Below are 11,831 nucleotides of genomic sequence, written 5' to 3'. Positions count from 1 at the left end.
GTACTCAATACATAGGATAAGTAACAATAAAAATGTCAGCAACCAAATGAAAATATGCAATCAAATATAACAATATGCAACCAAACGAAAACAATTCAGGCGTCTGCAGAAAAGACGATAACAGTGTTTAGAGGAGGAGAGACGCAGGCAAATCACCCAATAGAGCGGTGCAGGGACGACGTCATTTTGTACCGAAACCCGGAAGTTAGCATCACACCGGTTCCCTCGACAAAAACCCAGTAGGACTTTCACAAAGGTTTTTGGATTATTGCAGAGAATAAGCTCTGTGATCAACAAAAGTTTACAACACTAACACGTTCTGTTCATCAAGATCATTTTCACAGATAAACAACTTTTATGAAGTTTGAAGCCTAAATACAATCGCCAGAAATAAACAGCTAACTGTAACGCTATAAACAAACTACACCACGGTCACTCGACTTCAACACCACCAAGCTTCAGAGAACTTTTCCAAACTTGATTTAAAACATTTTCCATTATATGGATTTACTCCGTGGATGGATCTTCATCCAGGTTTTTTTTTTTTTTGGGGGGGGGATTGTGCACAGATGATGAACCAGTTGATCTGCAAAGACTTTTCCTGTTCGGCGTGATGACATTTAATGTCCCTGACAACCTCTGTAGTGCCACTTAGCAACATGTTATCAATCGCCTTTTTCAATACAAGTGAAAGCTGTAAAAACGCACAAGTGGGGTATAACTGGAGTATTTTATATCGGAGAATAAAACGTGAAAATATTTTGAGCTTGTGTTCATCACAGACCTTATTTCAGGGTTTTAACCAAAATCCCATTCAAAAAACCAATTGACTTTGAGACGATGGAACAGGAAGCGCTAAAATGCTAACTAGTTTCCGGGTTTTGGCATAACAAAATGATGTCATCCCCATGCCGCTCTATGGTGATTGGCTGTAAGTTTAGGAAGCGCTTGATTTGATCTGCAGGAGTTTTCTATAAGTGGAGGACGAACTTTAAACGTCAATATCGCAGTCGATCATGTTCATGTAAACGTGGGCAGTCAAAATCGTAATCGAGACCGATATTCCATTAATTGTGCGGCACTAGTGGCCATGCACAAAAAAACAGACAGGAATTAATATAGGATTTATGAAGTTTAATAAATGGTTTAAAATTCCTCTTTTATATGCTTTTTTTTTAATCTGAGAAAATTAGACAGCTAGTAAAAGTACACATCTTAAGAAATAAAGCTCAATCATGCCAACGCCACCCGTCACAGGGTTTGTGTGTTTGAGGGACAGACTCCCTGGTGCTCACATAGGCAGAACTTTCTGCTGACACAATTATTCAGAAATTCCCCTTAAAGTTTTATATATATATATATATATATATATATATATATATATATATATATATATATATATATATATAAAAAAAAACACACACACACACACACACACACACACACCACATACACACACTGTTCAAGTGCAAAATTAAAAGTTCCTCTTACTCGGTGAGATAATAGTTTACTCAAGTTCAAAATTTCCTCTTCCTTGAGCAACTTAAAGCTGCTGATACTGAGACATACTGGCACATAGTCACTGTACAATCAGTTGAACAGACAAATGCAAAACAGTCGACTCTTAAACGTTTCTTCCTAAACACAAGTGATTCTGATCAGCCTAATCGAGACATTGAGGAACATCTCAGGATCACAGAGACACATGATCCTGGTCCAGCTGCAAAGATGCAGAAAAGCTGTACATGTGAGAACATGGGCTGCAAGGTAATACTTGGATAATATTTCATTGAAAGGAACGTTTTCTTGTTCTTGGCTGTTGGTTGCATAATTAAGCTTGTTGATGTTTTTATTTAAATGAAAAATATTACTTCAATGTTAATTGTGCTTGAAAGTTTCACTATTGTATAGGCCAAAATTTCAGTGTTTTCTCGCAGCAGTAATAATTAACCCTTGACCGGAATCACCACACATTTTTCCGGTAAACTGCATCGTTCCCAGACACTGTGACCCGCACCAAAAAATTCCTTGTGCAAACTCTGTTCAAAACATTTCCAGGCAGCATTTTGGCCAGTGCTGGTGTGGAAAACACACTCATTTTCCAAAAGGTCCTTATTTTAGACCAATAAAAAAAAGGGGCATGCCAAGTATCCTCCTGGGCAAAGTCTGCCTGATAACTCCATTCACCGTGGAAAGACATGGACTTCCAATAACGGTGTACATTGCAAATCAACTCCAATTCTGGCCATATTGTAAATATTAATAGAATCCAGTGCTAAAAATTATTTGCAACTCCAAGAACCGCTCATCTTCCTGCACGAAACAACCTCTCAGAAACATGATCGAGTTCAGATTAACAACGGTCATCAAGAAAATATTTAAATCCACTACATGCGAGTAGCTTATTCGTATGTGTTACCTGAAGCAAAGATCTTCAGAACTAAATGAGTAAGAGCTCATCATAAGATTCTGATCTTTTGATGCTTGAGCCAGCGCAAGAAAAATCCCTTGAAACTGCTCACATTTGTGTAGCTAATAATAACCATGCAATTTTTCCTTCCCTTTCCTACAATACATCAACAAAAACCATCCTCCTCACCTACCGCAGAGCAGGTACGACACTTAAATAAATGTCAAGCCTGGACTACAGCATGGGTTAATGCGGGGTGTGTGATGATAAAAGATGCCACTGGTGAGATGTGCAGTGCCGCCCCATGCTCCTCTGGGGTTCAGCCTGCGCTGTGCCGCTGAGCCGAAGGACCCAGCACTTTCTGTGCCTGCGGGGCCAGAAACAACAGCAACGCCCCCCTGGCACCAAGGTGGATACAGATTTCAGAACGTAGAGGATTGCAAGCGACTGTTTTAATTCCCTCTCTGGAGGATCCCTGTGTAGATCCTATAGATGTCGAGTTACCTCGGTGTCAGCAAAACACCTTATGCAGGCGACATTCTGCTGCATGCTGTCTGACGACCAGGGCAAACCTAGATTGAAACGTTTCTAATACGAAAGAATAGCGGGCATTCATTCGGCACTTTAGACTGCAAGCGTTACTGCTAAAGATGTATGCTGACCATTCATTCCTGCTGGAAATTAAACTCCACTGCTCATTTACTTTCAGAGGAATCAAGTCCAAAACTGTTCATTAACACCAGCCGTGTATGGTCCTTTGGTCTGTTAATTAATATAAATCACAGATATTAACAATACATGTGCACAATATCAGTTGGTAAAACTCAATGTGCAATAAGAAAACGATGTAAGGAGGTTTAGTGTTATATCCTGGTGAAAAACAGCGCACTAGTCTCAACCGTGAGCCAGAGGAGTAGTGTACAGTGCACTATTTAGTGCAGGAGTCGGCGGAGTGAGACGGAGCAACGCTAACGCGTGATGTGTTTGACAGAAGTCTACATGAGACACAACACTGAGCTTTTACGTGGAATAAGATAGAAATACTATCCAGTAGCTTTCCGAAAGAGTCTTGTTTACACCTCAGGGTCACGTAGTACTAATAATAAAACATACAAACACAGACAGGATATCGGGCTGTTAATAAAAGGTGTTATTTAGACACGGATATAGTTAACGTTAAGTCGGAGAGCCTGCTTCACGCGCCTTAAGCGCTTAACGACCAGGAAAATAACACCGTTTTCACACGCTGAGGTTTTCACTCAAGGAATTTAATGAAGCGGAAGTCGATAATAAATATTAGCCCGATCTTATATGAAATGAAGTGTTTAAAGATGACGTGTGTGTCCGAGAGGGAATGAAACATTGGAGCCTGAATGAAGTCTCAGTGGCGGATTTATATTCACGCACACAGGGCCGCGAGCTCGGCTGCTCCAGGAGCCAAACAATAGCAGTGCGTTAGCTACTCGGTTCTCATACTGTGTATATACACAGAGAGAGAGAGAGAGAGAGAGAGAGAGAGAGAGAGAGAACTGGCCCGTGTTCACTTTACCTCTTTTCACTTTTAATGACGCGGTGCTCCTCTCCAGCTTGTTCCCAGGGCATGCGGACAGGCCACTCCGTCGAGAAATCACCGTAAAATTGATTGAAAAGGCGCCTATAAGCGGCAGGCGCAGGGGGAGGGGGTATCGGGGGCTGTGAAACTGACAAGTCACAAAACCCCCAAAAGAGGCCTGCGGTTAGCAAACTAGCTAAGCTAACCGTTAGCTCGCCCGCTTATGTCGACAATCCAGCTTCACAATCGTGAGCAAATACAAACTCGCGTGACGGTTTAAAATAACGTCGACCTAAACCAAGACAAACCTGCGGCGATCATGTTTTATCTGTTTGTCAAATATAACGTCGAGTTCCTCGCCGTTTGCCGTCGGCGCCGAGCTGAAGTCCCCATTCCTGCCTCTCCGCGGCGTCCATTACACTAGCGCCTTGTGGAGGCCAAACTCTCGCGACTCGCTGCTCGCGCGCGCTCTCGTAGGACCAGTATGCAAATTAGCTTATTCTGTAGGGGCGGGTTTTTTTTCTCACCACCCGTATTTCTGAAAAGCCCGCCTGCAATACTATAATTGGTTAGGAGGATCACGTTTTCTTCGGCACGATTGGTCCATGGCGCCAAGCTCCTATGCTAGGATTGGTCCATCAGGTCACATACACAAGCGGTTTCTGTCATTAGACAGTTTTACTGCCAATTTCCAGCGCAAGAGGTGGGTCTTGTTGGAATGACGGTGGAGAAAATAATGTTACCGGAGCGGACTGTGTTTTCGACACTTTTTTTGCGACATACTACGCACACTTGACGACTGCAAAACAAAAACAACTCCTTAAACTGTTTTGAATAGTCGACTATCGCAAATAAAACGTCTAAACCATAGAAACTGAAACCTATATATTAAACTTATTTCATGCGAACCGTGGTTACAAATAAAAACGATTTCATGCGAACCGTGGTTACAAATAAAAACGATGTTATTCATTTAACCTACTTATAAGACTTGCCGATTTATGCCCTCTAGTGGAATAGTGGATATTCCAGCAATATCATATTTCATACACACGCATTATCTTTTTAAAATAACTTTCAACATTTTATAGCATTGTTATTATTACCTAACAGTTTAGGATTGTTTGTGATTCTTTATATGTACTCATTTCATACACCATGAACGTAAATCTACAATTTGGATATTAACAATATAACACCCAAGTTTCACATTTTTTTATGCATTATAAATATAACATAACTTATATAATAACATTTTTTATATTAAATTATATAAAAACTAAACATTTATGGGGGTTAAAGCGGAATCGTCCCATGATGTGCTATCCAATACAAATGAGATGTGCGAATAAGGCCCGCCCCTAGAGCACGACATGTACCAGTTGATTGGCTTTCACGTTATCCAATTAAATGGGTGAATTCCATGACGCGAGCTCCAATGGGCATAGAGGGAGCGGTATTTGAATCGTCGCAGGGGTTGTTAGTTTTACAATCTCATTTGTTTTGAACGCTTAAACGGAAAACGAGAGTAAAGAGTACACGGTATTTTTAAAGATTTTAAAGTCCTGCGATTGCATTTTACGGTAGTTGCCATGGACGTTCGTGTTGTTGTGAGTACTTGTAAAAAAAACCAAATGTTTTTTTGAATTCGTGTATTTATCATGTGTGGTTATGGTAACGTTAGCAAGCTAACTTGTTAGCATTAGCAAAATAATCTAGCTCGGTCATTCTAAGTAAACCTGTTTTTATTTATTTATTTGTTTGTTTGTTTGTTTAGTGAAGTTCTTGTTTTTGGAGAAAGTAAAGCTGAATCTGAATGTTAACTTCCTAGTGACGCGTTAAATTTGTGGGTTGTGTCTTTTGTTTTGCTCAACAAAAGCTAGCTTTAGATGTAGCGTAGCGCGTGCAGGTTGAAAACAGGGCTCGGTGCTCGAGCTTCTATTTAACGTTGTCCAAGTCACACGCGGGATATACGACCTTCCTGTGTTCTGTAAATGGTGCCATTTTTGTTACTTGTTGTAAGTCACAGCCTCATACCGGTTGAGACGACGCTGTGTTTGGCCTAAGTGGTTACTAAAGTTAAATTTATGGCGCATGTGCACATGTATAGACTGTGAAGGGCGTTTGAAACCCCTCCCATTAAATTCCGTGTTTCTCTCCCCTTCTGGAAAATCCAGCTTGTTCTGACCTGTTACAAGATATTACAATATAATGAGCTGGTCGATCTAGTAGATAATCTCTTCTGGCTGGAACTTGTTGGTAGATGGATCTGTTTGAGGGGATAAAGATCGTCCAACTGCTTAATCAGCTTGGCCTGTCTTCTCACCTAGTGAGACCAAGAAGGATTTTAACAGGATTTGTTCTAGTTTTGAGTGCTAAGTTCCAGGTCCAAGTAATGTTTTGTGTACTTTATTTCCAAACTGCTTCTGCAATCTCTTAGCACCGCAATGCAGAGAACCCAGCACAAGTTGGTGGCAAGGCTGGGGTTGTTAATGTCGGTGTGAGGAGGGCTGTCCTGGGTGAACTGTCCAACTTTGCTACCAAACCTGCAAAGACAACAGTATGGCTCTTCCTTTTTCCTTTCCTGCACTTCCTTTTCCTTCCTGTATTTCCCCACTTGTTCATGCTCTTGTCTCGCTTGTTCAGAAGGGCATTAAGGCAGCAGCTCAGCCAGCTGCTGTGCAGCCTAAACGTGTTCCAGTTGTGCCAGAGGTCCTCCCTCCTGCACCAGTCATTCCACCAGTTCAGGCTGATGTCTCCATGAAGGAGGAGGATGACCTGTGCCAGGCCTTTTCTGATGTGCTCTGTCCCATTGAGGACATTGATCAAGGCGATGCAGACATCCCACAGTTGTGCTCTGAATATGTAAAGGACATCTATGTGTATCTCCGTAGCCTTGAGGTGGGTTTGAGTGCCAGCGGAGGTTGTTTCTTTCTTTTTCCCTGACTTTCCTTATTGAACGTTCACCACTGTGCTTCCATCCCAGGCCCAGCAGGCAATCCGACCAAAATACATGGATGGTTATGAGATCAATGAGCGTATGCGTGCGCTTCTGATCGACTGGCTCATTCAGGTGCACTCAAGGTTCCAGCTGCTCCAGGAAACTTTGTACATGACCGTGGCCATCCTTGATCGCTTTCTTCAGGTAAAACTTGTTGAAGTAGTAGCTCACATCTTTGAGCTCCTTCCAGATATTAAGTTTTGTTTACACAGGTCCAACCAGTGTCTCGAAGGAAACTGCAGCTGGTGGGAGTCACTGCAATGTTGCTCGCCTCAAAGTATGAAGAAATGTACGTCCCAGAGGTTGGAGACTTTGCCTACATCACAGACAACGCCTTCACAAAACCCCAGATTCGTGAGATGGAGATGCTGATTCTCAGAGAGCTGAACTTTGAGCTTGGCCGCCCATTGCCCCTTCACTTCCTCAGGAGGGCTTCAAAAGCTGGAAATGTAAGGGCTGGTTTTCCCCCTACATGTCAAATTTGATTAGTTTAGTGCAGCTTGGTCAGTGGGTCGGATTGATTTCTTAAAATGAATACACCAAATATCCTGAAGTTCAAAAACTTCTTGACTATGGCTGCCTACAGAGCTTTATATTTTAAGAGGTTATTTGTGCATGTTTGGCTGTAACTGTTCCTAGATCCTGAAATTTTAACAATAAGGATATGGAGACATTCCTAGATTGACTTTTAGTGTGCACCTGAGCAGTTAAAGGTACTTAACATCCATTTTAGTGTTAAATGCATGTTGGGGCACTGTTCATTAAAAGATGCGCAAGTGGTCATGCTGTGATCTTGCCTAAAAATGGACGGTTAATGTCGTGGTGTTACTGTTGCCACCCTGAAACTGGTTTTCCTACAACAGCATGTATGAAGAGTTGTATCCCTCACATACCGGTGATCTGCCAACAACTACAAAAAGCAAAGTCTTGTCCAAAGACTTCCCAGTGGCAAAAAACTTACTGATTTGCCTGTGGGCCTCTGAGAATTTATACATTCTTCCAGAAATGTATAAGTATCTCCTTAACAAATGTTGCCACAATTCTTTTTAATCTATTTATTGCCATTAGATTGATCATATTATTCATAGGGACTTTCTATGAGCTATTGCTATAAAAATAATTACGTCAGACTTGGCAAATTGAATAACCTTGCCCTTTGAATTACAGCCAACATGACCGTCTAAACAGTGTTAATAGAAAATCAACACCTGACCAATCAGCTTTAAGAATTCAACGGTGCCGTGGTATACAGCTACACATTCTGGCTCTGTAGTTAAAATGAAACTCCTGGTATTGAGGCTGCACCATTTACTTCCTGAATATCTAACCATTCAGTTTAGCTAGCTGACGTTGGTGACTGCCTTCTGTTCTCAAGGCTGATGCAGAGAAGCACACCCTTGCTAAATATTTCCTTGAGCTGACCCTGGTGGACTACGACATGGTTCATTACCATCCATCAGAAACTGGTGCAGCTGCCCTGTGCCTCTCTCAGCTTGTGCTTGATGGCCAGAAATGGGTAAGACTCCTTTCAAGGTTGGATTCTTTCAGCTGTATGCAAGTCACTTAATATCCTCCTGTTTTGTAGTCTCCAACACAGGAACACTACACCACCTACAGTGAGGCCCACCTGAAGCCCATAATGAAGCACATGGCCAAAAATGTGGTCAAGATTAATGAGGGACTCACTAAATATGTGGTAAGTGAAATCACTGGCACTGCTGGCATGCATGTCTTGTGTCTTCCTCTGATTGCGTTGTTGTTCCAGGCTGTGAGGAAAAAGTATTCAAGCAGCAGGCTGATGAAGGTCAGCCTACTTCCTCAGCTGAAGTCTGCACTGCTGAAGGACCTGGCTGCCCCTCTGCTCACCGCTTGAGTGTCTTCACAAAGAATCACTGCTGCCAAACTGCACTTTATTCCTGACCAGCCATTGGAAATGGACTGCTGCTTTAAGGATTCTTATGTATATATGTGCAAATAAACATGACTTTTTACTTTTTTTTTTTTTTTTTTTAATTTTATGAACATGTACAACTTAATTCTTTTTAAGTAGTTTTACTGTTGCCTTAACAGTTTTAGATGTTCTTGAGCTGAATTTTCCTATTTGAGTTGATGGAACATTTCAATAAAAGTCCAAAGATGTTCTAACTAAATGGTAGTTTGTTTTACTGACTTCAAAAAACACTCTAGACCAGAACTTAAACTTGGGACCTCTTAATAGTTTGGTCATGGGGTCAAAGTTGGGCCACTTTCTCCAGACGCCAGTCGAGTGATCATTCCCTGGTTCTCTTGATTGCTGTCACTTAATCCTGGCTAGTCTTCCGTGTGCTGTCAGACCTGTAACTGAGCAAAGTTGTCACTGATTGCTGTGCTTCAGTACAGGCATCATGCTTGGGTATAAAGCCAAAAATGGAACTGCTTCCATATGAAGGTCCTTATCAAACTCCACTCTATACCACCTTGCATTCAGTTTTCCAGTGTGGCCTAATTCAACTTACCATTCTTCAAGGTACAATGTAGACCTGCATTAAGATGTCGGCCTTTGATGACCAGGCAGTGGAATGAACTTCGCTATTCAGACAGCCAAGTGGTGTCTCTGATTGGAGAATGTCCTGAATGACCAGGTTTTTTTTTTTTTTACATCAATGAATATTTTTTTTTTTTTTTAAATTTCCCTTCCCTGACAGCACAGGCATATTCCAGGATGATTTATACCAATTCATCAGGCTCAAATTGAGAGTGGTTCAGGGAGAATGAAAGAATCATTTTGACACATGAATTGGCCACGGGTGTAAGTCCTGACCTTAACCCCTATGAAAGCATTTGAGCCGTGCTGGAGAAGACTTTACGCAGTGGTTTGACTCTCCTGTCCACAATACAAGATCTTGGTCAAAATTAATGCAACTCTGGAAGGAAGTAAATGTCATATTGCACAAGGTTGTGAAAACAATGCCACAATGAATGTGCGCTGCAATCAAAGCTAAGGGTGGTGTAAAATTTCAAGTGTGTGATTTTTTGTTTGTGGCCAGGCAGCGCAGCTTCCTCTTTCAAACAATGAATCACCCTTAATAAGGTTGCTTGGGTTTCACACTTGCTACCTAAAGTGGTTTGGCCAAAAACGAAGTGCACACAGTTTAGCCCCAAAGATCAGCCAAGTACCAAGGACAATAATAGCCATACATTTAGTCTTTTGCAAACTGCATGGTTAAATCACACTTTGGATGTTCCACCGTTGCAATCGGTGTAAAATATAGCGTAAATGTGTAGTACACACGCAAAAGTTGAGTCACGTGGAACAACCAAAATGATTTCTACATTGTTGACCAGAATAACATAGCTGATGAAAAGAACCTGTCTTGTTCTCAAGCAACAGATAAGAAGCAGCTACATAGCATGATGAAATAAAATTATATTGCGTGCAGAGTTGGCTATAACGCCTTACTGTAATCTAATTACTTTTTCTTATAACAATACTGTAACGCATTACATTTGAAATTTATATAGTTTGATTAGTTGCTGATGTTAATAAAATGACGTTACTTGCATTAAAAATTTATTGTTAAGAAAACAAGTAAAAGCATTTTTATAATAAATCACGTTCTTCACGCCTGCCAGGGGTGTAACCTGGCCTGGGCATTCGGGTCTGTAGCCCTGAAGATTTTTTCTTTAGCCCCGAATAATTCTCCACTTGGAGAGGTTTGTCACTACGTAACTGAACGTCAGTAAAAGAAGACGGCGGTGTTGTAATTTTATATCTTCAGTGAACAGAGGAGAGACCAATCAGACAGGGTTTACAGGAGAATACGTGGAAACGCTCGTGTCTTATTGGCTGACGGTCTCTCAATTCTGCCAAACACTAGCTCACTATTAGCTCAATATTTATTTTAAACCACTAAAGGGGTTGAAACTGAAACATCCTTTGATGCTAAGCAGGAAAACAAGGTGTGTAAATGTCTGTATGAATTCCAGTTTACGTGAACATGATATGAGCAGAGCAGAAGGAAAGATAATGTACTCTGCATGGCTCTATAGCAGCTAAACCCATACATTGATAGCTTAGTTGTGACTCTCCTTGGCTAGCAACACCAAACTAGCCTAGTTAGAAAAGTGTTATATTTGATCGGTCTGATTGTCCTACAAACAGTGACAACACCCGAGGCTAGTTGGATGATAAATCCAACTTTTTTGTAGTGTATTTTGATAGGTTTTGAAAGTAACTTGAAAGTAAAGTGATTAGTAATCTGATTACTTTTTACCTGCAGTAATCAGTAATGTAATCAAATTGCAATTTTAAAGCAGTGATTAGTAATCTGTAGTGGATTACTTTTTTTGAGTAACTTACCAAACACTGATTGCGTGTATGAAGAAAGGTAGCAATGTTACCCCTTTGCTACTGAAAATGTAGTTAAGGGTAAACTGACTAGCTAATAGCTATGTAGATATTGTGTACATAGACCGAGACAAACAGCATTTAACTGTTCTTCCTCAGCTTCCCTTAATTTTTAAGCAATTTTAGCTATTTGGCTCTAGTACAAAACTAGAGAAACCCTAGTTTTGCACTGGAGACAGGGCCGGCCCGTTCAGCAGGCGGTCGCCTGGGGCCCCGACTTGCCAGATGAACCCATCCGACTTCAAGGTTTTCCCGATTTCAGGGTTTCATGCAATGAGCAGAAAGTGCATCAAACACCTACTCACATGTACCTCATTAAATAACACACAAATCATAAAAACGGTGAGGACTAAATAATTCAACCATATTATGCAAGTAAAAGGATGAGCTCTAAATAACAAGACAAATGACTGAAAATGACCAAAAAAATGAAAAACATTAGTATAACTAAAAGTAGAAAATATTAGAAAACTACACCATA

The 11,831-nt window shown here is 41.0% G+C and overlaps 2 protein-coding genes across 5 annotated transcripts in view; one reads left to right on the top strand and one right to left on the bottom strand.

Moving 5' to 3' along the window:
• The window catches only part of rnf111 (ring finger protein 111), a 46,112-nt gene extending 41,672 nt beyond the window's left edge, over positions 1-4,440 (bottom strand). For all 3 annotated transcript variants that reach the window (XM_017458524.3, XM_017458526.3, XM_017458525.3), the window contains exon 1: positions 3,960-4,440. The gene's annotated coding sequence lies outside the window, so the exon portion shown is untranslated. The remainder of the gene's footprint in view (positions 1-3,959) is intronic.
• Positions 4,441-5,411: 971 nt separating this feature from the next.
• ccnb2 (cyclin B2) lies at positions 5,412-9,113 on the top strand. Of its 2 annotated transcripts, none has more exons than XM_017458527.1 (8): positions 5,412-5,572; positions 6,403-6,522; positions 6,609-6,863; positions 6,949-7,107; positions 7,176-7,412; positions 8,339-8,479; positions 8,549-8,659; positions 8,729-9,113. In XM_017458527.1, the coding sequence occupies exons 1-8, from the start codon at positions 5,555-5,557 to the stop codon at positions 8,834-8,836; spliced, it is 1,149 nt and encodes a 382-aa protein (XP_017314016.1). In that variant the 5' UTR covers positions 5,412-5,554; the 3' UTR covers positions 8,837-9,113. The 2 variants fall into 2 exon arrangements, with proteins under 2 accessions (XP_017314016.1, XP_017314017.1); XM_017458528.2 differs by having other exon boundaries at positions 5,414-5,572; positions 6,612-6,863.
• Positions 9,114-11,831: the final 2,718 nt, after the last annotated feature.

This window comes from Ictalurus punctatus, chromosome 27, assembly GCF_001660625.3.
Source record: "Ictalurus punctatus breed USDA103 chromosome 27, Coco_2.0, whole genome shotgun sequence".
NCBI classification, from domain to species: Eukaryota; Metazoa; Chordata; class Actinopteri; order Siluriformes; family Ictaluridae; genus Ictalurus; species Ictalurus punctatus.
This window is presented reverse-complemented; position numbering and strand designations above follow the sequence as displayed.